Source organism: Ranitomeya imitator, chromosome 2, assembly GCF_032444005.1.
Source record: "Ranitomeya imitator isolate aRanImi1 chromosome 2, aRanImi1.pri, whole genome shotgun sequence".
In the NCBI taxonomy this organism is placed as follows: Eukaryota; Metazoa; Chordata; class Amphibia; order Anura; family Dendrobatidae; genus Ranitomeya; species Ranitomeya imitator.
The window spans coordinates 803,513,328-803,540,187 of NC_091283.1; the positions used below are offsets into that span (position 1 = coordinate 803,513,328).

Below are 26,860 nucleotides of genomic sequence, written 5' to 3' on the forward strand. Positions count from 1 at the left end.
GGTGCTAACCATGAAGGGTGCCCAAACATTTGCATTGGCCAGTTTTCCTTTTTATAATTTTTAAAATGTAAAAGATGAAGAACAAATATATATTTATTCTGCTCCTAAAAATAAAGTGAACACTTAAACAGAATAGAACTCCGAGTAAATCAAACTTCTGTGAAATCAAACTGTCCAGGAAGCTACACTGATTGACAATCAATTTCACATGCTGTTGTGCAAATGGAATAGACAAGAGATGGAAATTATTGGCAATTATCAAGACACCCTCAATAAAGGAGTGGTTCTGCAGGTGGGGACCACAGACCACATCTCGGTACCAATGCTTTCTGGCTGATGTTTTGGTCACTTTTGAATGTTGGTTGTGCTTTCACACTCGTGGTAGCATGAGATGGACTCTACAACCCACACAAGTGGCTCAGGTAGTGCAGCTCATCCAGGATGGCACATCAATGCGAGCTGTGGCAAGAAGGTTTGCTGTGTCTGTCAGCGTAGTGTCCAGAGGCTGGAGGTGCTACCAGGAGACAGGCCAGTACACCAGGAGATGTGGAGGGGGCCATAGGAGGGCAACAGCCCAGCAGCAGGACCGCTACCTCAGCCTTTGTGCAAGGACGAACAGGAGAAGCACAACCAAAGCCCTGCAAAATGACCTACAGCCGGCCACAAATGTGCATGTCTGCAAAAACGGTTAGAAACCGACTCCATGATGATGGTCTGAGGGCCCGACGTCCACAGATGGGGTTGTGCTCACAGCCCAACACTGTGCAGGATGCTTGGCATTTGCTACAGAACACCAGGATTGGCAAATTCGCCACTGGCGCCCTGTGCTCTTCACAGATGAAAGCAGATTCACACTGAGCACATGTGACAGTCTGGAGATGCTGTGGAGAGCGATCTGCTGCCTCCAACATCCTTCAGCATGACTGGTTTGGCAGTGGGTCAGTAATGGTGTGTGGGTGGCATTTCTTTGGAGGGCCATGTGCTCACCAGAGGTAGTTGGCGGATGCTTTAGTCCAGGTCTTGGAGGAGATTCCTCAGGGCACCATCTGCCGCCTCATCAGGAGCATGCCCAGGCATTGTAGGGAGATCATACAGGCATGTGGAGGCCACACACACTACTGAGCATCGTTTCCTTGTCTTGAGGCATTTCTACTTAAGTTGGATCAGCCTGTAACTTCAATTTCCACTTTGATTTTGAGCATCATTCCAACTCCAGACCTTCGTGAGATATTAGTTGTGATTTACGTTAATAATTTTTAGGTTTTATTGTTCTGAACACATTCCACTATCTAATGAATAAAGGTTTACAACTGGAATATTTCATTCAGAGATATCTAGGATGTGGGATTTTACTGTTCCCTTTATTTTTTTGTATTATCATTACAACTACTATATAAGCAGATGATCGATAACATCAGACAAAGCTTTGGCCCGCAGCCCCCACTGCCCCTCATCTTGACTTCTCAGCCCTGTTCCAAAGCCAGCTTCTCCACCATAACAGACAATCAGCTCTCCATCCTTCTGTCAAGATCACATCTCACCACTTGCACGCTTGACCCGCTCCCGTCCCACCTCATCCCTAACCTCGCAAAAGTCTTCATCCCAACCCTAACGCAACTCTTCAACCTCTCACTTACAAACGGTGTCTTCCCCTCATCCTTCAAACACGCATCAATCACACCTATCCTCAAAAAACCCTCCCTCGGCCCATCCTCTGTGTCCAGCTATCGCCCAATATCCCTTCTCCCTTACGCCTCAAAAAAACTGGAACAGCATGTCCCTCTTGAACTGTCCTCCCACCTCTCATCCTGCTCCCTCTTTGACCGGTTACAATCTGGCTTCCGACTACATCACTCAACTGAAACTGCCCTAACTAAAATGATCAATGACCTACTAACCGCCAAGAGCAAGCAACACTGCTCTGTCCTCCTCCTGGACCTGTCTTCTGCCTTCGACACTGTGAACAACTCCATCCTGTTAAAGATTATTTCATCTCTTGGCATCACATACTTGGCCCTATCCTGGATCTCAACATATCTAAGAGACCAGACATTCAGTGTCTCCCTCTCCCACACCACCTCCTCATCTTTCCCCCTGTCTGTTGGTGTTCCCCAAGGCTCAGTTCTAGGACCCCTACTCTTCTCCATCTACACCTTTGGCCTGGGACAGCACATAGAATTCCACAGTTTACAATATCATCTCTACGCTGATGACACGCAGATCTACCTCTCTGGACCTGACCTCACTTCCTTACTGACCAAAATCCCACAATGTCTGTCTGCTATTTCATCCTTCTTTTCTGCTCGTTTTCTAAAACTGAACATGGACAAAACAGAATTCATCATCTTTCCCCCACCTAACTCTACCCCTCCCTCCACCCGACCTATCATCAATGTCAATGGCTGCTCACTTTCCCCGATCCTGCACGCTCGGTGCCTCGGGGTGATCCTTGACTCTACCCTCTCTTTCAAGCCACATATCCAAGCCCTTGACTCCTCTTGCCGATTCCAACTCAAAAACATTTCCCGGATCCATGCATTCCTTGACCATGAAACCACAAAAACACTAGTCCATGCCCTTATCATCTCCCGCTTCGACTACTGCAACCTCCTACTCTCTGGCCTCCCCTCTAGTGCTCTGGCACCACTCCAATCCATCCTAAACTCTGCTGCCTGACTAATCCACCTTTCTCCCCGTTACTCCCCAGCCTCTCCTCTCGGCCAGGCCCTTCATTGGCTTCCTATTGCACAGAGGTTACAGTTCAAAACACTAACAATGACATACAAAGCCATTCACAACCTGACTCCTCCATACATCTGTGACATGGTCTCCCGGTACCTACCTACACACAACCTGCGATCGTCTCCTGATCTCCTCTACTCCTCTCTCATCTCTTCCTCCCACAACCGCATCCAAGATTTCTCCTGTGCTTCCCCTATACTCTGGAACTCTCTACCCCAACACATCAGGCTCTCCCCTACCACGGAAACCTTCAAAAGGAACCTGAAGACCCACCTCTTCTGACAAGCTTACAACCTGCAGTGATCCCCAGTCTACTGAACCACCTCACATGTGCGACCTATTCTCAATGTGCAACCTATGCCACAGTCGTTGTTTGGGCAGAATGGGGACACAAGTCCACTGTTCTAACGATCGGTGGAGGTCTTGAGTTGGCTTCACATTGATTAGTTATTGCCTATTCAGTGGATCACTAATAATTTGTGTAAATCTCAATACCCCTGTTAATAAAGGGGTCCTCCTTTCTGATCTTGTAGAGGAAAAAAAAAACCCAGAGCAGAGAACAACTAAAAGCAACATCTCTATCTATCGAAGGCCTTTCGTGTCTCTTCCATTGTAGGGGAAGCCCGCTGACTTCAGTGGGAACCGTGCAAGAATTAATTTCCCCTCTGGAGGCGCTGCAGGAGAATTAAATACCTGCTTCAAGCTCCTCTGTGGATGACTACAGCTAATTGCAACCTCTGATCACCTTTTTGGTATGCCCATCTATAAAAAGACATTTTAAAATGCGTACAACCCTTTAGTTACCATAGTAGGCAGAAACATTATCAAGATACAGGATTAGAAGATTTATACTATATCTGTTTTTAGGTGATTTCCAGGAGGGTTTTCAGAGCGCATATCCACTACATAGATATAAATGGCCTATTGTTATGATAGGTCGTTGATATCTGATCGGCGGGGGTCCGACACCTGGTATCTCCCATCAATCTTCTGCTTGCGGCTCCAGAAATGGATGGAGCCAAGACACTAGAGCGCCATTCACTGTGTAGTGGCCATTGCTGGGTACTGCATCTTAGATAAGTCACTTCTTTAGGCGTTGAGTTGCAGTACCCAAGAACAGCCACTCTGCATAGTATGGTGCTGTGGTATACTGACTGGTTACACCGCGGGAGCTGCAGCGCGTTGAATGGCGGTTGTCCGGGTGTTGATCTGAGACTTTTTAAGTTAATTTGTGGAAAACTCATTTATGCATCTGCAATTTTAGGTGCCTTCTTTTAAGCTAAATTTCATCTTCCGTCTCCATAGAAAATGAAGATGAAGAAGATGGAGATGTTATTGATTCCGGATTCAGTCCATACATGCCGGGGGTCCCTGGACAGACTGACAGTCAAATTACCCGACGTCTTACCAAAGGAAAGAAAACCAGAAAGATCTTATCCAACAAGCCTCAAGATTTTCAGGTATATTAGGGAAGACTGAAGTGCTCTCCTCCTCCACATTACAGCAAGCAAAGCTGCGCTTTAGAAAAGAAAAAAAAATAAAATAAAATAATATATCTAAAATATATAATATATATAAAATATATTTTCTTCTTGAATGTTTTCCTGGCAGATCCGAGTTCGAGTCATAGAAGGGCGCCAATTGGCTGGTAACAACATAAAGCCTGTGGTGAAAGTCAGCGTCGCTGGGCAGACCCATAGAACAAGGATCAAAAGAGGAAACAACCCCTACTTTGATGAGGTCGGTTATGGGATCTACTTGATCATTTTACGCCCTCTAGTGGTACTGACAATCGCCTGTTATACAGGTCCTTCTCAAAAAATTAGCATATAGTGTTAAATTTCATTATTTACCATAATGTAATGATTACAATTAAACTTTCATATATTATAGATTCATTATCCACCAACTGAAATTTGTCAGGTCTTTTATTGTTTTAATACTGATGATTTTGGCATACAACTCCTGATAACCCAAAAAACCTGTCTCAATAAATTAGCATATTTCACCCATCCAATCAAATAAAAGTGTTTTTTAATAACAAACAAAAAAACCATCAAATAATAATGTTCAGTTATGCACTCAATACTTGGTCGGGAATCCTTTGGCAGAAATGACTGCTTCAATGCGGCGTGGCATGGAGGCAATCAGCCTGTGACACTGCTGAGATGTTATGGAGGCCCAGGATGCTTCAATAGCGGCCTTAAGCTCATCCAGAGTGTTGGGTCTTGCGTCTCTCAACTTTCTCTTCACAATATCCCACAGATTCTCTATGGGGTTCAGGTCAGGAGAGTTGGCAGGCCAATTGAGCACAGTAATACCATGGTCAGTAAACCATTTACCAGTGGTTTTGGCACTGAGCAGGTGCCAGGTCGTGCTGAAAAATGAAATCTTCATCTCCATAAAGCATTTCAGCCGATGGAAGCATGAAGTGCTCCAAAATCTCCTGATAGCTAGCTGCATTGACCCTGCCCTTGATGAAACACAGTGGACCAACACCAGCAGCTGACATGGCACCCCACACCATCACTGACTGTGGGTACTTGACACTGGACTTCAGGCATTTTGGCATTTCCTTCTCCCCAGTCTTCCTCCAGACTCTGGCACCTTGATTTCCGAATGACATGCAAAATTTGCTTTCATCAGAAAAAAGTACTTGGGACCACTTAGCAACAGTCCAGTGCTGCTTCTCTGTAGCCCAGGTCAGGCGCCTCTGCCGCTGTTTATGGTTCAAAAGTGGCTTTACCTGGGGAATGCGGCACCTGTAGCCCATTTCCTGCACACGCCTGTGCACGGTGGCTCTGGATGTTTCCACACCAGACTCAGTCCACTGCTTCCTCAGGTTCCCCAAGGTCTGGAATCGGTCCTTCTCCACAATCTTCCTCAGGGTCCGGTCTCCTCTTCTCGTTGTACAGCGTTTTCTGCCACATTGTTTCCTTCCAACAGACTTACCATTGAGGTGCCTTGATACAGCACTCTGGGAACAGCCTATTTGTTGATAAATTTCTTTCTGGGTCTTACCCTCTTGCTTGAGGGTGTCAATGATGGCCTTCTTGACATCTGTCAGGTCGCTAGTCTTACCCATGATGGGGGTTTTGAGTAATGAACCAGGCAGGGAGTTTATAAAAGCCTCAGGTATCTTTTGCATGTGTTTAGAGTTAATTAGTTGATTCAGAAGATTAGGGTAATAGGTCGTTTAGAGAACCTTTTCTTGATATGCTAATTTATTGAGACAGGTTTTTTGGGTTATCAGGAGTTGTATGCCAAAATCATCAGTATTAAAACAATAAAAGACCTGACAAATTTCAGTTGGTGGATAATGAATCTATAATATATGAAAGTTTAATTGTAATCATTACATTATGGTAAATAATGAAATTTAACACAATATGCTAATTTTTTGAGAAGGACCTGTAGATCTATAAACAAGCCGCCTGCAGCTGTACGGATCGTCACGTGTCGGCAAGATAATAAGATACACATGCAAGTCACAAAGGACACTAACCCATGTCTTGCTAGATGGGAACGAGTTTGTCCAAGGATATAACAAGAGCCTTGTTTTCTTTACTTCCTGAAACGGAAGAGAATGGTGCTGAGATGCAATACCGCACACTTTGCCTAGGGCAACTAGAGATCCCTATTAAAGATCCTAAAGTAAAACATAACTTTTTAATTATTTTACAAAAGAAACACACACTTAAAATAACAAAACAAATAATAGTATATTATAATAGTCTCAACCCCTGATGATGCCTGAAGGCGAAACATGTTGGAGAGACTAATGGCTGCATAATTTTAAACCAGCATACCAATGTGTGATAAGTGGAATTAAAACAATATCAATAGTCTTGATTTGGAATATAGTAGGTTAGTGATATCAGACCTAATGGATCAGAACGCATGATCCTTATGAGAGTAGATGACTACCAGTTGGTGAATTAGCAAAATGGCTTCATCAGGAGACGTGTGGAATCGCATATGCTCTATAGATGTTAAATGACCTAATAGTTGCGGGTCTTTTATGATCTGACTACAAGGTAGTCGCCTGTATATAGTCTCCTGGCTGTGAACTGAGCGGTGTGAAAATAACATGGCATTAGTGGTCCCTCTACAGCTAAAGCCAATAAGGGTAATGCAATAAAAAATAAAAATTGGACTTATTCACTCGCACTTTTGTCACTAAATCACTTTTGTGGTACCCTCACACATACATTTGTTTTGTAATTTTAAATGTTTCCTTTTCAAAATAATTATGTTTTACTTTAGGATCTTTTAATGGGATCTCTAGTTGCCTTGGGCAAATTGTGTGTTAATGTAAACCCTATGCTGAATCCAGACAGTACTGTATGTGGTAAAGATGCAGTACCAGACACAGCCCATGAGCAAGAGAGGCGCTGTTTCAGATAAAAAAAAAAAATTAAAAAAAATCTTTTTTTCTTAATCCATGCCAGCTTATGCTTTTTGCGTGATCTTTAAAGGAGTTTTCCTATAAATGACAGTTATAGAATATTAATTAATCTCATGGGTGTCTGGTGGGAATCCAACCACTTGAGAATGAGCGGATCAAGTCACTGTTCCTGGCAGAGAAGTGGTAGTAGATTTAGGAATATATTCCTGTGTTGGTTTTTATATATTCCAAAGACTTTAAAGGGAATGTGTCAGCAAAATATGACTGTTCAAACCAAGCTTATGTGCTCAGCGCACACTTGGTGTGAACAAACCGTTTAGTTGCACCTTACTACCTACTTGTGTTCCATCTATCTCTGTCTCCCTCTTCCTTGATGGACAGCTTTACATGAGCCAGAGATAAATGGAAGACAGGTAGGTGGGAAGGTGCAGTGAACTGCTCCACCGCCGCGCCAAGGGTGCACCAAGTGAGGCCCTGTGCTTGGTTGGTTTGATTAGTCATTTTGTGCTGACGGACTCACTTTTAAGGGTAAGTTCAGATATAGTGTACCGTTTCTGCAGGGGATTAATTGCAGATCTGTTCATTAAGCATGTTGTGGACTTCTAAATTTGTCGTGAGTGATTACAATGTGGAGAAATTGGCACTTAACCCACTGCAAAATCTGAATGCTGCATAAAATTTCCATCCCACATGTCCCCAGCCAAACGTGTATGATATTTATAACCTATGAACGCTGCCCTACTCGTGTGCACATGCGTCCTGATATTAGTAATGTCGGCTGCTCGCACACTCCCAAAGTCTGGGCACGTTCTCCATCCTTGTTCCTCTGCTGATGCCGCTTGTACACAAGGAAGCGTAGTGCGCGACATCTGAAGAAAGCCAGGTAGGAGAATGTGACCAGCAACTGTGTGTGCGCGCTGTTGCAGCACGCCGGCAGATCTGGTATCTGTGCGCATGTTCACACACGCAAGGCATCATTCGCTCTAGGAATGAGCTCTGTCCTTCATTAGCTAGGGTAGTCCCCAAGATGCAAATTGAGGGGGCGTAATGGTTCACCCAGCTTATGGTCACGCCATGGGTACGTCAAAGACCCCTCATTTGAACATGTATTATAAGTTAGTGAGTGAGGACCCTGCTCACAAGCACTTAGTCTGTGGAATTGCAAATATCATATGTGATCCTGTTACATTTCTTGCATAACATCATTTTTTTTATTTTTTATTTAATTGAACAGATTTTTTTCTATAATGTCAACATGTCCCCATCAGAGCTGTTTGATGAGTCTGTAATACTGCGGGTAGGTCATTCTCTTTTCATGTTTTAATGATGTAATATACAAGATAAGCCGACCATACACGTTAGATATTTTATTAGTTGAACCCACCTACCCACCTACCCACCTTCAGTATTTGGACAGGACTGAGTGACCATCTAATGTGTATGACAGATCCTGACTCTCCCCCTGATGGCAAATGTCAGAAGAGATGAGTATTGGGCATTGGGAGTCATTTGGGGCCCCCATACACTTTAGACTATCTGTCGATCACGATCATATTGGCAAGTTCATCCAATTTTAGTCTGTGTATACCAGCCTTTATTCCCCCTCTTCATACTAAGAACACATGCACACTCAGCTGAGATGAGCACTCATGTATATGGGAAGATAGCTGTTGGTCGAATCTCTGTTGGGCCGAGAGCGATCTTATATGAAGTCTGTGTGTATTCACATTGCTTTTACTGTAAAAGTTGGAGGTGTACTCCAGTAGGATTACCCAATATTTAATGCCTCCAGCATATGCCATTCACCACATGTCCATTGCAATGTGACTGTACTCTTACATAATTGACCATTTTTTCTTTCTCTATAGTTTTCAGCTTTGTTTTGTTAAAAAAAAAATCTTTTATGTATTCTGCTTGATTTGCTATATTAAAAAAAACAGTCTGCGATTTTCAGATCCATGATTTTATATAATGTTCTGTTTTGTTGTTCGGCAGTTGTTCAATTCTGGGTCAATAAGAGCAGACAGCCTTATAGGAGAATTTAAGGTAAATTCCAATGTGTCAAAATATGAAAAAAACAAAACAAAAAAAAGTGTTCAGGTTGGTCTTGCAATATAAATGATTGTTTGTCTCCAGAAACGGTGCCAGCTTTGATAGCGGTCTAGTTGGGTATTATGACTCAGACCACCTTATTTGCATGGCGCTGACCTATGATACCAGATCGAGCAGATATTTATAAGGTTGCACTTTCTTTCCTATTTACAATAAATTTGTTTCTTTTCTCCTTTTATTAGCTTGACATCGGCTTTATATACGATGAACCAAGTAAGGGCGATTTTATTTATTTATTTTTTTTGTCAAATTTGATGTGAATGAGTTTAGGGTGGTCACCAACATGTATAATGGCGGCTGGGGTCTTTTCATTATAGGTCATGCCGTTATGCGAAAATGGGTTCTCCTTCATGACTCCGAAGACTTGAGCTCTGGAGCAAAAGGATACCTAAAAGTCAGCATGTTTGTCATTGGCACTGGAGATGAGCCCCCCGTGAGTACCGATAGATTGCAAAGTTGCTTTTTTTTTCATGTGTACGATTAGCGTTGGGGAAGAAAATAATACAATGGTTACACTTTATAGGAACACTCTGGTCAAAAAAAAAAAATGCAAAAACTATGGGAAAAAAACCCCACAAAACTTCTCCTACCCATTATACAGTAAAACATGTACAGTTCTCGGATAATTGTTTAATTCTGAAATTGATTTTAAAAAGTCCATGTTTCTAAAAAAATGTTCTTTTGTTTTGAGGACAAATTGCAAAAAAAATTAACACTTGAACATTTCCATAGATTAATATTAGTACTTCTTCTTCTGTACATGAATGATGGACATCTGAATGAGTCCTTGGGCGGTATATTTGTTACTGACTCTGAAGGGGTCAGGACAACACTGCTGTTATTACGGTGCCAGCACGGGCTACGGCTGTGGCTTATTAGGGGGTCTCTGTAACTGCACTACTGAGGCAAAACCTTGATCTTGGGTTATATCATGATTGACTAGGCCAAAGACGACATTTTTTGTTTTCTCCTCGCTGAGGAATGGCTATAGACAGTAGATGATTCTGCTGATTTTGGCAAAATTGGGCTGACCCAACTTTATCTGTAAGACAGATGTGAACAGAGAAAAAACTCCACTCTGTCGCCTCTGGTGGCATTTTATTTCTCCTATGAAAACTAAAATTGGTAATGCCCAATCCAGTTGTGAATCCTGAAGATACGGTGCAGGCTTTTCACTTCAAAATTCACATTTTCCATCCCTATATGTCAAAAGTGTGAAATCTGCAGTGAAAGTATGTGAAATTTCCACAACAGAATCCGCACGCTACAAATTTCTTGCCCGAAAGTACCAGTGCTCTCTAAAGAGTGCAGACGAGCAGGCAGTGCCTTTTTAAAATTAGGATTGGTCTGGGTGTTTTTTTTTTTTTAATTAATGTGAATTTTTTTATTTTTTTAGGCTGAGAAAAGAGATAAAGAAATTGAATCTGATGATGTTGAAAGCAACCTCCTCCTTCCTACTGGAGTGGCGTTGCGTTGGGTCACCTTTTTGCTTAAAATCTACAGAGCTGAGGATATCCCGCAGAGTAAGTCCTGTCACCTCTTACCATTGTGTACTCTACCTTCAATCATTTTGACCAGCAAATATTACCTTGGTGAAAGTGGCTTGCATGTTACCGAAGAGACGACCAACCGGGCTTCTGTAAGGCCCAAAATGAGAGGAGGTCCGGCCATGGTTAATCCCATCGTTAATTAATTAAGCCCAGGGCCGGCGTCAGCACCCGGCGCACCTGGGCAAATGCCGGGGCCCTGGGGAGAGAGGGGGGCCCACTCACGCTGTCATAGATACAGCTGGGAGAGCAGAGCAGGAGATAACGTGCTCTCTCCGCCCACAAAGTCACTGCTGGCAGCGTTCTCTTAACCCCAATGTGCCAGCTCTGATACAAGCATCTTCTCACTCAGTGAGTGCAGCCAGGCAGGCACACATAGGGGTTAAGAGAAGGCAGCCAGTGTGACATTGTTTGTGGGCGGAGAGAGCACGTTCTCTGCTCTGATCTCCGCCCCTGGCTGGCTGCCTGCTGCTGAAGTTATGAGGCAGATTCAGGAGGAGCTCCTAGTCCTACCAGTGCCTGAGTGAGTGGCGCTGCTATATACTACGTGGGCTGTGCTGCTATATACTACGTGGGCTGCGCTGCTATATACTACGTGGGCTGCGCTGCTATATACTACATGGGCTGCGCTGCTATATACTACGTGGGCTGTGCTGCTATATACTACGTGGGCTGCTATATACTACGTGGGCTGCTATATACTACGTGGGCTGCGCTGCTATATACTACTTGGGCTGTGCTATATACTACATGGGCTGCTATATGCTACGTGGGCTGCTATATACTACATGGGCTGCTATATACTACATGGCTGTGTTCATATGCGATCATGAATCGGGGTATGTGTTAAAGGGGGGCCCACTGAGACTCTTTTGCCCGGGGCCCTCAAAAACCTGGAGCCGGCCCAGATTAAGCCTACTATCATTGGAAGGAGACTGCATGCGCGAGTACACCAAATTTTTACTCCTGGGGGGGAAGGAACGGAGCCAGCTGTCAATCGGTATGACATCGGCAGTCATGCCCCGTTGACGGAGCACCCCAGAAGAAGAGGAGCTGCTCTGATGGCAGGAGTGGTCCGTGAACGCTCTGAGCCAGCGCCAGGTAGAGCAGGTAGGCCTCAGAGTGGTCACCTGTTAGCAACTACCTGTCTGCCAGAACATCTCTTTGCGTTCAGATAGATCGATCATGACTTTTCAGTTTTCAGCTTCAGAACATTCTATTTGATGATCATCCTCTCTCTTCACTTTTCTTCTGAAGGCTGAACTAGTTCTAATACTTAAAATCTGAAGATGTTTCTAACTCCTTCATACATCTTTCTCTTTATCTACCAAGCTTTGTCTCAGCTGTTTTATCTGTTCCTTCAGAAGTTTCTTCTGGCTTTCCATGTCTTCTGTTTCTTCCTCCTCTTCAATGAATCTTTTGCTTAATTTTTCATGGTATTCTTTTCTTTCCCTTCCGCCTGTGATCCATTTATTGGTTTCGACATCTTAGCGCTGAGATGTCTTACTAAGTTGTGGGTTTATATTCAGTTGCTGTGTGAGAGACGTACAGATGGCTTACCTTTGTTTTCTCTTGTTGAACACCTTGGTTTTGTACCTGAATTTGGTTATGTCACCTATAGATTCTGGGCTTGCAGTGAAATCAACCATTTGGTCAGCAATAATTTAATCACTGTCCGTTTTCTCGTCTGTTATTTCTAATGAAGTCAACACTTTTTTTTTTTTTAGAACTATTATCATGTTTCATTGTAGCAGTTCAATTATATAATGTACAATGACTGCATACATTTTTTTTTTAAATTAATTGATGGCAAGTAGACATCTTGAAAATTAAGTGAAATATTGTAGCTTTTAACATCTCTCATCACTGGTGTTTCTGTCTTTAGTGGATGATGCGTTTGCACAGTCGGTTAAGCAACTCTTTGGAGGAGACTCTGATAAGAAAAATTTAGTTGATCCATTTGTGGAAGTAGCTTTTGCTGGGAAGAAGGTACAACTTTCTGTTAACATAAAATAGATACCATATATACTCGAGTATAAGCCGACCCCCCCCCTAATTTTGCCACTAAAAACTGGGAAAACTTAATGACTCGAGTATAAGCCCAGGGTGGAAAATGCAGCAGCTATCGATAAATATCAAAAGTAAAAATAGATACCAATAAAAGTAAAATTAATTGAGACATCAGTAGGTTAAGTGTTTTTGAATATCCATATTGAATCAGGAGCCCATATAATGCTCCATACAGTTCATGATGGCCCCATAAGATGCCCCATATAATGCTGCACAAATGTTGATTATGACCCCATAAGATGCTCCATAGACACATTTGCCCCATATAATGCTGCACAAATGCTGATTATAGCCCCATAAGATGCTCCATATAGACATTTGCCTTATACAATGCTGCACAAATGCTGATTATGACCCCATAAGATGCTCCATAGAGACATTTGCCCCATATAATGCTGCACAAATGCGGATTATGGCCCCATAAGATGCTCCATAGAGATATTTGCCCCATATGCTGTTGTTACGATAAAAAAAAAAATCACATACTCACCACTCATCGCTCAGGCCCCCGGCACTTGCTATACTCACCTTTCCCGTTCCACCGTCGGTGCCGCTGTGTCTTCCCATCCTCTGCACTAATCGCGTCGTCGCGCCCTCTGACCTGAGCGTCACTGCAGAGGATGCAGAAGACGGAGCAGTGCCGACGGTGGAATGCAGAACAGGTGAATATGCCCCTGTTACTCACCTGCTCCTGGCGCGGTCCCTGGACGTCCCTCGTTCTCCGGACGCTGACAGCTTCTTCCTGTATTGAGTGGTCACATGGTACCGCTCATTACAGTAATGAATATGCAGCTCCACCCCTATGGCAGTCAATATTCATTACTGTAACGAGTGGTACCATGTGACCGCTCAATACAGGAAGAAGCAGTCAGCGCCTGGAGAATGAGGGACGTCCAGGGACCGCGCCTGGAGTAGGTGAGTATATTTAGACAGTTGTCGCTCCCCCTCCCCTGCCGACCCATGGGTATGACTCGAGTATAAGCCGAGAGGGGAAATTTCAGCCTTAAAAAAAAATGGGCTGCAATTCTCTGCTTATACTCAAGTATATGCCGTATATATTTACTAGGAAGGATTTTATAATATAGAACAATTTGTCTGTACAGGTCTCTACGAGGACTATAGAAAAAAATGCTAATCCAGAATGGAACCAGGCTGTCAATCTTCAGATCAAGGTTAGATGTATTAATCTGCAGATACTGAGCCGGTGCATTGTGTATATATAGGCAATATATGTAACTATATTTGTTCTTGCAGTTTCCCTCAGTGTGTGAGAACATAAAACTCACTGTATACGACTGGTAAGTGATGGCTAACTTCACAGAGGTAGAAAAGTACCAGTAAATGTTTGCTAAGGTCCTTCAGTTGTTTACTTACACTGAAGTTTTATCACGAGGATATTATCATTGCTGTGACTCACTTGACTCCACCCCCTCCTGTACTAAGCAGCTCACTGTCTATAGACTATGTACATACAGAGCCTGGTGTGGGTGTAAGTAGCTTTCTCAGCTCAGCTGCATTGCTAAAATCTAAAATCTGTGTGTCAGAACCAATGCACCCAGTAAACTAAGTGATACATAATTGGATTCAGGGTCTCTACATCATGCTTCTTTCACATGAAGTAGCAAAACCTGCAGACAGATACCCTTTAAATGGTTTGTCCCAAGAATATGGCCACAGGATAGATGATAAATGATTGCTGAGGCCTCAACCACTGGGACCCCCAAGGTGTCCAAAGTCATCTGTGCAAGTAGAGCGGTGTGACCACTGTCCTGTGTACCGGAGGGGTGGTCTCTCGTGTGTTCACAGAGCAAACTTTGCCCCCTGTTCTTGGAATTGGGAAGTCTCTCAGCAACCAGACTAGTAGTGACCGTACATTTATCATCTCTCCTGTGGGTAGGTGATAAATGTTGTTTATGGTACAACCTTTTTATTAATTTAATGTTTCTTAGCCTTGTTTTTTTTAATTAATTATAAGAAACTAACAGTATAATTATTATTTTAGATTAGATTTTTGTATTTCTTTGACAGTTTTTAGGCCGGTTTTACTTATCCGTTGCAGGTCTTCTGACCCGAACTCAACAGCCTCTTTGGCATGTTCACACGTTGCGTTTTTATTGCTATTTTTAATGCAAATTTTAAGCTGTGTTTTACAGTGCCAGCAAAAGCGATGAGACTTAAGAAATCGCATGCAAATGCATTGTGGTTTTTTTTTTCCCCTTACTGAATTGGAAAACTGCTGCATGTCACTTCTTTTAGCTTTTTTTTTCGCCCATAGGAAACAATGAGTAAGTGCAAAATTGCAGCAAAAAACACAGGTGCCAGGTTTTGCTGTGTTTCTGGTGCAAAAACCTCAGAAAGTTGCATTATGGTTTTTTTTTCATGCACTAAACTTTGTCATGCAAAAGAGACAAAAACGCAGCAAACATGCTTTTTGTAAGCAGCTTCTTCACTGCCAAGGGAGCAGGTTTTGCGTGCATAAAAAGATAGCAAAAATGCAATGTGTGAACATAGCCTTATAGTCTAGTGTTGTGTTTTTGTTTTTTTTTTCTTTTTACAAAGAGTCCATTTAATCTTAGCTAAAATAATATGAAATTATTGATAAGTATAATTATCACAATTGTTATGTTTTAATTATATTTGTATAATTTTATTAGTTTTTTTTTCTGGAGAGGATCCATTTAATGCTTAATCTATTCCAATTTATAACTTTTCAATACACTATCTCAGGGACAGACTCACCAAGAACGACGCTGTTGGAACCACTAATCTGAGTTTGTCAAAAATTGCTGCATCTGGTGGAGATCTGGAAGGTGAGACGATGCTCCGGCAATCAGACTGAGCTTATTACTGCTTTCTTGTTTATATGTGGTTAATAAGACATAGCCATTGTGTGCTATCCACATGGAACCAAACCAATAAGAGCAATATGAAATATTGCCCGTTACTAGCAGCATTGGAGAACATGCATTTCTGGTCAGTGGCTCAACCATGCTGCTGTCCTGTCAATCTTCAGGAGCGCACCGCCCCCTGGCAAGCAGGAAGCCAGGAGGTGCAGGAGCAGCGTGCTCCTGAAGAGCAAACTTCAGACAACCCCTTTATCTCTGGTGCTTGGCATAACGGTCACATCTATGGAGGACAGATAGTAGTTTTATCAGTCGTAACCAATATAACACTGTACTGTATGGTCCATGTCAAGCAAATCAACATTGATTTGTAAGCAACAGGTTGCAAAAGTTATTGCTGTGCTGCTCTTATGCTAACTAGAATGGTAAATGTGCTACAGACATGATTCATTACATTGTGTGCACTCTGCTTAAAGGAAATGCCATCAGAAAAAGAGTTTTGCAATCTGTTTATTTGTTAAATGTACAATTTTTTTTTACTTCTTAAAATCCCTGTGTCTTATCTATAGTTTCTGGGCTTGCAGGGGGAAGTCAACAATTTGGGCAAAAGTATTTATTAGTTATTCCCTAGACGTGAGGCCTATTGTCATTGCCATCTTGGTATGCCTCTGGATGGGTTTGCTAGTGCCTACTGTCACTGCCATCTTGCTACTTTCTGGATGGGCTTCCTATCACCTACTGTCACTGCCATCTTGGTACTCCTCTGGCTGTGCTTCCTAGTGCCTACTGTCACTGCCATCTTGGTACTCCTCTTGTTGGGTTTGTTAGTGCCTACTGTCACTGCCATCTTAGTACTCTTTTGGATGGGCTTCCTATCACCTACTGTTACTTCCATCTTGGTACTCCTCTGGCTGTGCTTCCTAGTGCCTACTGTCACTGCCATCTTGGTACTCCTCTGGCTGTGCTTCCTAGTGCCTACTGTTACTTCCATCTTGGTACTCCTCTGGCTGTGCTTCCTAGTGCCTGTCACTGCCATCTTGGTACTCCTCTGGCTGTGCTTCCTAGTGCAAACTACCACTGCCATCTTGGTACTCCTCTGGCTGTACTTCCTAGTACCTACTGTCACTTCCATCTTGGTACTCCTCTGGCTGTGCTTCCTAGTGCCTACTGTCACTTCCATTTTGGTACTCCTCTGGCTGGGTTTCCTAATGCCTATTGTTGCTGCCCTCTTGGTGCTCAGCCCCCAAAACAACTTCATAGGTGTAACCGTTATGCCAAGCTCTATAGTTGTATGTACATATGTTGTATATCAAACAAAAAACAAGCTCTTGCAGTTTTCACGCTGGTCTCTAGGCCTGATATTAGACTTTTATTTTCTGTTCTTCATGTGGACATTAACAGGAGCAAACGTCATTGTGTAGGAAGGAGGAGGAGGTGATCTGTGACCTCACCTATTGTCAATGATGGATCCTGTGTTATCTAATGTATATAGACCTGTTTACTTTCATTGTGATGATTGAGACCAATGAATAGTCTCAGGCAGAGCGAATCTAGCGTTAGGCCTATTTGCCAGAGTGAAAATTGCAGTGTTCTTTTTTGGTGAGCATCTGGGAATAAAATTGTCCGAAGACATTTATCATTTTTAAAGGGAACATTGTCAGTCGTTTCATGCTTCCAAAACCACAGGTCGCATGAATCTGAGCCTGGCTACCTAAAGAGAAGGCAGGGAGCCATAGGGAGAGGCGAGATAAGTCCAATGTGGCCCCTATCCGGATTCACGTCTCTGAAGATGATTGAGGGGTGTGAGCTGCTAAATCACCGGGAGCTTGGAGAATCTGGCCGGGGACTACATCAGACTCCTCTCATCTTTCCCCATGTCCCCGGCAGCATTTTCAAACTATATTTTCTCCGAAACATTCAGCTTTTTCATAGAACAACATACCTTGCTGAAATCATGCAGCCAGGCACCGATTCATGCCGACCATGGTTTTGGGCAGCATGAATCGAGTGTTGGGTTCTAGTTAACCAAAACTTCATATTTGGCTCTTTTTGCCAAAATCATACACCAAATATGGAGGGGAAGTTCTGTACCAACATTGGCATTCGGGCTGCAGTTTCTTCTACAAAGAGGAGGTTCTGTGGGTATGGTTTAAAGGTCTGATAGATGAGGGCGCCCCACCGCTGGGACCCTTGCACCTATCTCCAGATTGGTGGTCACTTGGCCACAGCATTCAGGCAGAGACAGTAGATAGATGGTCACTCTTTGGTCTCCATTCACCTTCATGAGAAAAAGGTGAGAAAGTTTGATGGAGAGACCTGTGCACGTGTGCGGCGACCTCTACAGTCCTCTATGACCTAAATGCGGTAGCAACTTTACCTGGTGTTCTGGAGGCTGGGCAGGAGGAGATGGATGCTGGTCTCACCTCTAGGGCCTAACTTTTCTCAGACACTTGTGACCAATCAATTGGATTATTACTTTGTTTCTTTTTGTTATTTTAACAGCATCTTTTTACTGAAATGCAAATACAGTGAAATAAATAAATATATGATCCCTTGCAGATTTTGTAAGTTTGCTCACTGACAGACCTAAACAATCTATAATTTTAAGGGTAGGTAAATTTTAATATTGAGATAGAATATAAAAAATAAAATCCACAAAATCACATTGTATAAATTATATAAATTTACCGTAATTGCATTTTGCAGTGAGAAATAAGTATTTGAACCCTCTGGCAAACAAGGCTTGATACTTGGTGGCAAAACCCTTGTTGGCAAGCACAGCAATCAGACTTTTTTTTGCAGTTGATGAGATTTGCACACGTCAGGAGGAATTTTGGTCCACTCCTCTTTGCAGATCATCTCTGAATCATTAAGACTGTCGCTTGGTAACTCGGAGCTTCAACTCCTTCCATAAGTCTTCTTTTTGATTAAGATCTGGAGACTGGCTAGGCAACATGACCTTAATGTGCTTCTTTTTGAGACACTCCTTTGTTGTTTTGGCTGTATGTATTGGGTCATTGTCTTGCTGGAAGACCCAGCCACGACCCATTTTTAATGTCCAGGTGGAGGGAAGGAGGTTGTCAATCAGGTTTTAAGGTACATGGCTAGATCCATTCTCCCATTGATGTGGTGAAGTAGTCCTGTGCCCTCAAGCAGAGAAACACCGCCAAAACATAATGTTTCCACCTCCATGCTTGACAGTGGGGAAGGTGTTCTTTGGGTCATAGTCAGCATTTCTCTTCATCCAAACACAGCAAGTTGAGCTAATGCCGAAGACCTCAATTTGTGTCTCCTGACCAAAGCACCTTCTCCCAATCACTCACAGAATCATCCAGGTGTTAATTGGCAAACTTCAGATGGGCCTGCACATGTGCCTTCTAGAGCGGGGGGGTCCTTGCGGGCACTGCAGGAATTTTAACCTTTATGGCGTAATGCGTTACCAATGGTTTTCTTGGTGACTGTGGTCCCAGCTGCCTTCAGTTCATTAACAAGTCCCCCCCCCCCCCCCGTGTAGTTTTCTCACCTTCCTCATCATCAAGGATACCCCACGAGGTGAGATTTTGCATGGTGCCCCAGATTGATGTTGATTGACAGTAATTTTGGATTTCTTCAATTTTTTTTTTACTATTGCCCCAACAGTTGTCTCCTTCTCACCCAGCGTCTTACTTATGGTTTTGTAGCCAATTCCAGCTTTGTGCAGGTCTATGATCTTGACCCTGACATCCTCATAAAGCTCTTTGGTCTTGCCTATGTTGTTGAGATTAGAGTCTGACTGATTGAGTCTGTGGACAGGAGTCTTTTATAAGGTGGCAATATGCAAATTGCCTCTTCTGAGAAAAAGAGGACTTAAACTCTATAGCGCCACCTGTTGGAAGTAGCGATCCTACAAGTCACAATCAACCCTTTAACGAGTCGTGCAATATGACTTAGGATAAAAACCAAATCAATATCTCAATTCGCAGACACGGTGTTTCGGGCTGTTGGCCCTCGTCAGTGCGAAACATGAGAACTGATTTGGCTAGGGAAGAGGCAATTTGCATATTATATTTCCCAGAGGAGCATTACACGGCGAATAAGCCTCCTTATCTTGACAAGCCAGAGATGGTATGTCACTCTCCATAAGGAGAAACAATACCCCTTAGACCCCGTAAGGTGGCTGTAACGTATGCGTCTAACTGGTGTGTAGGAGCCAGAACTCTTAATAGTTGGTAAGGGATCAAATACTTATTTCTCACTGCAAAATGCAAATTTATACAATGTGAGTTTCTGGATTTTATTTTTGATATTCTATCGCTCAATGTTAAATTTAACCTTCCCTTAAAATTATAGACTGTTCATGTCTTTGTCAGTGGGCAAACTTACAAAATCATCCAGGGATGAAATAATGATTTCCTTCACTGTATTTGGGGCTAAAAATCACTTTGCATTTGTATTTAATCAACAATGTTACATAGGAGAGTTTATAACTTTTTTTTTTTAATCTTTGCTAGCTTCTCTACCCTGATTTATGAGCAGAGACCTCATTGCAATTTAATGGGCAGAAAAGGCAAATGTTGCAAACTTTAATAAAACCCAACTGCAAAACTGATTTTTTTTTTTTTTTGTCTGAAATTTATGCATTTCAGTAAAAAAAAAAAAATTAGTATCAGCAAAGATCAACAACCCCTTTTTAAGCTTTGGTATTTGAGTCTCTTGGGCTAAGTTTATATCTGCATCCCTGGGCCAAATCATGACAGATACCAGGATCACCTGATCGACCCCATTGAGTTTTAATTTCCGGTCTTGATATCCCTCATTTTGATGTGAAATGCTGCTCTAGTCTTCCCATCAAATATGACAATCCCTGAGGAAAACTCCTGACCTAACCTCCTACGCAGATGTGAACACCGCCTTATTTATATTTTGTGGGAAGTTAGTACGGTACTTGATTTTTTTACTTTTATGTTTTATCCGCTTTCTTCTTGCTCCTGATGTGTTCATTATATTTTTATTTTCTTTTGGAGATATTTTTGAGCAGATTACTATGTATTGAATTGTGTCCGACATGTTCTATTTAACTGTTTTCTTTTTGTAATATAGACCGTGAAACTTCGGGAGTTGGGTCTACGGCATTGGAAGGTGTATATTGTGGTGTGATTTTGATTCCAATTTGATTTTGCAACCCACTGCCCAAACTGTGACTTAAGAATTTTTGGTCCTAATGAAAAAATAAAGCCAAAAAAATGTACTTTAATTTTTACTTGTTCTTAAGGAAAATACAGTTTTGGCACTGGAACCTGCATGGATGTATAGAAGCATGATTTGTCTGTCTTTGCTATGTGGCTTCTGACTGGAACACATAGTACGCAGAATCCAACGTGCCATTCTAGCCTCTACTTATCCTTTACTCTTCGTGTAGCACCTACACGTTTCCTAGCTTTTATTCACACATGTATTACTTCATATTAAACCTTTCAATACCAAAATTTGGGATTGAAATGTTGCGTATTTTAAGACCCACCCAACTCCCATCAGCAATGCCCTTGCACTACTTACACATATTAAAAGCAAATATGCAAACATCCATCCATTTCCAGACTCCTTGCAACCCAATCTCCCAGAAATTCCATGTCTACATGGGATCCTCATATCAAAAGATCTGTCAATTGAGTTATATTAGCCAGATAAACTTTTTTTTTATATCCACAGTGTTTCAGAGAATATCTTGAGGTTTTCACATGCAAGACCGATCAATAGGTTAATTCTATGGTGCATGCTTAGCTGTTTTTGTATCCCCTGTAGACCATAATGGAAAATGAACATTCACTGCTACTTATACACTGCACCCCCCCGAGGACCAGTTGTTGGGTATTGAAGGGGGTATCTGCAGTTGGACTCGTATTATGTGTTTTATGGGAAAACCAGTTGTCACAGCTCTGTTGTTGGGTGTCCTGGGACCAGGGACGTCTTCCCTGTCCCTTATGCTTGGGGCACCCTAGCTCGCCAGATTTCTTCTGATGGTGAAGACACCAGGGCCGCACACCTTGCCTTAGCTCATAAATCTGCCCTCAGTCTGTACCCTTCCCCTATCCAGGGAAGAGGGGAGGAGTAGTGCACCTTAGTACACCAACCAGATTCACAAGGTTAATTCGAACAGGGGTAACGAAAAATACCAAACATACAAATATACACACGCAAACAGAGGTAAACACCAGTGAGTAGAGGATGAGGTTAATCCAAAGTAGGAGAAGATAGAGAATTATCATACACTCGAAACCTATAAGGCTATGTGCACATGTTGCGGATTGGACGCTGCGGATTCGCAGCAGTTTTCTATCCGGTTTACAGTACCATGTAAACCTATGGAAAACAAAATCCGCAGTGCACATGCTGCTGAAAATACAGCGCGAAAATACTTCGTTGTATTTTCTGCAGCGTGTCAATTCTTTGTGCGTATTCCGCAGCGTTTTACACCTGTTCCTTTATAGGAATCCGCAGGTGAAATCCACATAAAAAAACGCTGGAAATCTGCAGTAAATCCACGGGTAAGCCGCAGGTAAAACGCAGTGCGTTTTACCTGCGGATTTTTCAAAAACTGAGCAGAAAAATCCGCACAGAAATCCGCAACGTTTGCACATAGCCTAAACGGTCGCAGATAAATCCACCAAACGCCTTCTCCAACAATAACCAACAACAACCTCCAGCCATGCAGCAAAAGCTACTCTAACAATGAGTGCTAGCCAGGGCCCAGATTATATAGTAGATGGGAGCTCTCAACAGAGCAGATTAACCCCTGCACTGCTAAAAAAAAAAAATGTACACGGTTTAATTTGAAGGTGAAGTGCTTCTAACCAGTGCAGGAATAGGATAAATCGGACTCTGCGGTCTTCTTACTCCTGTCGCAGTAAACCCATGACACTAGTACTATACAGCAAAAGTAGTCTTCAATAGTGATGAGCAAGTGTACTCGATGCTCGGGTTGTCTCCAAGTATTTGTGACTGCTCGGAGATTTAGTTTTTGTTGACTCGGGTGCGTGATTTACAGCTACTAGCCAGCCTGAGTACATGTGGGGGTTGCCTGGTTGCTAGGGAATCCCCACATGTAATCAAGCTGTCTAGTAGCTGTAAATCATGCAGCTGTGGCAAGGAAAACAAAACCTCTGAGCAGTTACAAATACTCTTGAGACCACCCGAGCGTGCTCAGGAAAACCCGAGCAACGAGTATACTCGCTCATCGCTAGTATTCAACCCATTGCCTTTAACAGTTCACCCTCGTTGCAAACATTTACAAACTGCACACGCACAGCAGAATAATTTTATGATTGCATCATCTATAGATTAGCCTATAGCCAATTTTATTAGATTAGGCATGGCAGATTTGTTTGCATAATTGCTCATACATGTAAATTGGTGTGTGTGTAGCATTTGCATGGATTTCTGCAAGCATATGTATGGAACATTCGCAGAAATGTATGCAACAAATCTGCCATGTGTGAATAAACACTGATGGTGGCCTACGAAACATACACATGTACTATTCTGCTCTCAGATCCAGTTCAGTCAATGCTGCATGGTTCGTGTCCGTGTGTCCAGACCCTACTAATCAACAACCTTTAACAATCTAACTTTAATGTAACTTTCCCCAAAATGCATTGTAAATTGTTGTTACAAGATCGAAATTCTTTCTTTTACTCTTCGTATTGCCAAGGAAGGTTCTGATGTCTTACCACAGAGGTGCTAAAAATCAGCTAAGGAGTCAGTACTAAAGTTGGTATTGCCCTTATGCAGGGGTAGACAATTTGTCTCTTATTAGATGGCATTAATTCCCATGCCCATACCCCATTAGTCAGTCAGTTACAATACTCCTTTCTTGAAGAGCCATGAGCTTTACTACCTTTGGACTGACATCACCTTATATCAAGGTCTAAGGTTGCCAATACACCTTGGCCAAGCAGCTTTCTCCTGAATTTGACATACACATGAATGCTCAGTTTGACTAAGCCTTGATGTGCTCTTTATGGGAAGCATAGAGCCATACGTTGCCAGACTTGCCTACCTTGAGAACAATACCATTGAGCTTTTCAATTCAAACTGCCGCTCCTTTGCGTTCCGTCTGCCGCTCCTTTGCGTTCCGTCTGCCGCTCCTTTGCGTTCCGTCTGCCGCTCCGTTGCGTTCCTACTGCCACCTTCCCTGATATCATTTGTTGGAGGAAACTTTTTTTATGTGGGCCCCGTACACAATGGATTGATATCCAATCTGGCAAGCTCTGTCAGGTTTAATATGACAGCAGTGGAACACCTTTAAAAAAATAAATAAATAAATTCCAAATTATTTTATAGATATACAAATCTATTCAAAATTCATCTGACGTGTCATAGATAGGTGGGAGAATGCGACAGTGTAGTCAAAGTATTTGGACCACTGCTGATTTCCCAGATGAAGGGTAGCCTCTTGAAATCATTCAGCTACGATCAGCGATTTTGGTCGCCAGAAAGTGACCATTAATAATGTATCAAGGCTTTACTTCACACAAGGCAAAGATTGAGATTGCTTCCCTAGCCCTATATTAAAATACCCTGTCTGAGATGGAGTAGTTTATTAGAGGACCACCTGCCACCTAAGAATTGGAGCCCCTACCATTCATGCCACCTCTAGTTTTGTCCCTGACCATTGCAATTGATTGGTATTTTTTGGCACTAAACTCTTTTCTAGGCAACATACTCACTTAGACTCCATATTGTGATCTACTCTTCCTCTCTATGGTATATACAACACACAATAGGGGACTGTATTTCCCTTAAACTATTATGCACCATACATTTTATTCTTTTTTTTTTAAAGCTGTGGGACACCTTTCTTGGCAATACTGACCAAAAATATATATTTTACCTGCGTGTGTTTTAGTAATGGCAAATCAACTGAATAATACAATCATATGGAATCCATACAAAATGGTTTCAATGGTATCTTTACTTTTTCAGCCCTTTTAGGAAATTTGCACAGCAGTTGCCGAATACCATGAGTCAATTAACGTTTTTCTGAACAATATATTGGGCAATTGCTAGTCCTGCAAATTCCTTGTCATATTACAGTAACTCATAAGTGCAGGAATCATTTTATAACTTCAAATACTTTTTCATTTTGAATTATAGTATCTCCTACTTAAAGGGATATTATAGTATCAACAAATAGTAAAACTATCATTATACAATGAATAAGCTTTATTTGCTGAGCCTGTAATGCCCCATTAACTGTGACATACGAACTGGTACAATGTATTCCCTAACGTCTGATGCAACTAATCGCCTCTGCTGTTACATTTTTTACAACTAAGACAAAAAGCTAATACCGCTGTACTCCAGATTTACCCTGGTTCACTTTATGCACATTCAGAAAACAGAATATTTAAAATGACTAAGTTCTTGTTTGAACACTTCAAAATCCTAAAAATGCTTTTTTTTGTATTTCTGGCTGTTTTATTTTGTGCTTTACTGTTTAATCAAATAAAGCATGATCAATGCTAGATAAATGAAGAAAAAGTACAAAACATAATAAAATAGCCTATAAGGGAAAACTATTCCTAAAATATGAGCTGCTCTTATGTGGGCATGACTAGTATATGTAGATCTATTCATCTATCCTCTTCCCTCTTCTCCCTTTCTTCCCTCTTCTCCCTTTCTTCCCTCTTCTCCCTTTCTTCCCTCTTCTCCCTTTCTTCCCTCTTCTCCCTTTCTTCCCTCTTCTCCCTTTCTTCCCTCTTCTCCCTTTCTTCCCTCTTCTCCCTTTCTTCCCTCTTCTCCCTTTCTTCCCTCTTCTCCCTTTCTTCCCTCTTCTCCCTTTCTTCCCCCTTCTCCCTTTCTTCCCCCTTCTCCCTTTCTTCCCTCTTCTCCCTTTCTTCCCTCTTCTCCCTTTCTTCCCTCTTCTCCCTTTCTTCCCTCTTCTCCCTTTCTTCCTTGTCCTCCCTTCCTTACCGTCCGTTGCTTGCGGTGGTACCACCTTGTAGCTACATTGCTAAGGAGCAGCTGATAATGCTAAATTGCTTAGGGGGAATCTGTCAGTTGGATCATCCCTCCAAAACAGTCTATATGGGCATGAAGGACATAGGAAGTTGAATGAAATGATACCTTCATTTCTGCTATGTGATGTCTTATTCCAGAGAAATCCACATTTTTCTTGTGTAAATGAGCAGTTAAGATCTATGGGCTGGACATAGCTCTGGAGGCAGAATCTCAGAGAGACCTATGTCCAGCCCATAGATCTAAACGGCTCATTTACATAGAAAAACATTGAGACCTCGGATCACAGATCTCAAGCTGTTATTTTATTCAACTATTTAACACCCATATGCCTATATAAACGGCTGAGGAGGGTTGATGGAACTGACAGATCCCCTTTAAAAAAAAAAAATCTCTAAGAAGCTGAACAATTTAAAGGGGTTCTCTGGCAATAGATTTTTTTTTCCCTTTCTTAAAGGGATTGTCCACTACTATGACAACCCCTTCTCTATTTGAATGTTTGCCATGGTGAAAATAAAACCGCTAATACTCTCCTCCCGTTCCGGCGCACGATTTACTGTCAGTGGAACAAGACATAGGCTATTTTAAAGTACTGCAGTGATTACCTTCATAGGCAAAATGAATGTGATTTGTTAAATAAAGATATTTTGAAATATATTCATGTAGTAATAACATTCTTTCTTATTTTTTTGTCTATTCATGGAGAATCCCTTTAAATAAGTTTTCTCAAATGATAAAGTGCTGGCATTTTGCTAAGGTGTGCCTCAACCAAAGATTGGTAAAAGTCAAACCAGAGTGGCAACCCTTTTTTTTTTTTTTGCAAAAAGGTTAAACGAGTTCTCATTTTGTCTTAACCCATGCTGCGCCAGTCATTGGCTGGGTGGCACTTTGCAAGAGAGTATTGGGGCATATTGCTATATCTGAGCTGCATGCCCCTTAATTTTCTGGGTTGGTGGATATCAGACCTCCATATCCTAGCAATATGTCAGCACTTTGTTGGATGGAAAAACCCTTATAAACCTATCCGCACCTCTGTCGTTCCGAAAAAAGTTTCCGCCAAAACGGTGCACCATGCTCACTGTATAGAAGCAGCTTCTATTTTAGAATTAGTTTTCCTTCTGCTCTAGTTTCCTAATCTCGGT

The 26,860-nt window shown here is 42.2% G+C and overlaps 1 protein-coding gene across 7 annotated transcripts in view; it reads left to right on the top strand.

The window, feature by feature from the left end:
• MYOF (myoferlin) overlaps window positions 1-26,860 on the top strand; it is a 176,146-nt gene that overhangs the window by 66,142 nt on the left and 83,144 nt on the right. For 5 of the 7 annotated variants that reach the window (XM_069753773.1, XM_069753775.1, XM_069753774.1 and 2 more), the window contains exons 6-17: window positions 4,048-4,202; window positions 4,354-4,482; window positions 8,385-8,447; window positions 9,146-9,196; window positions 9,445-9,475; window positions 9,580-9,695; window positions 10,659-10,785; window positions 12,695-12,798; window positions 13,983-14,051; window positions 14,134-14,177; window positions 15,607-15,689; window positions 20,802-20,840. In XM_069753773.1, the coding sequence (XP_069609874.1) occupies window positions 4,048-4,202; window positions 4,354-4,482; window positions 8,385-8,447; window positions 9,146-9,196; window positions 9,445-9,475; window positions 9,580-9,695; window positions 10,659-10,785; window positions 12,695-12,798; window positions 13,983-14,051; window positions 14,134-14,177; window positions 15,607-15,689; window positions 20,802-20,840 (1,011 nt within the window). The remainder of the gene's footprint in view (window positions 1-4,047; window positions 4,203-4,353; window positions 4,483-8,384; window positions 8,448-9,145; window positions 9,197-9,444; window positions 9,476-9,579; window positions 9,696-10,658; window positions 10,786-12,694; window positions 12,799-13,982; window positions 14,052-14,133; window positions 14,178-15,606; window positions 15,690-20,801; window positions 20,841-26,860) is intronic. The other 2 variants (XM_069753776.1, XM_069753780.1) reach the window with 1 other exon arrangement.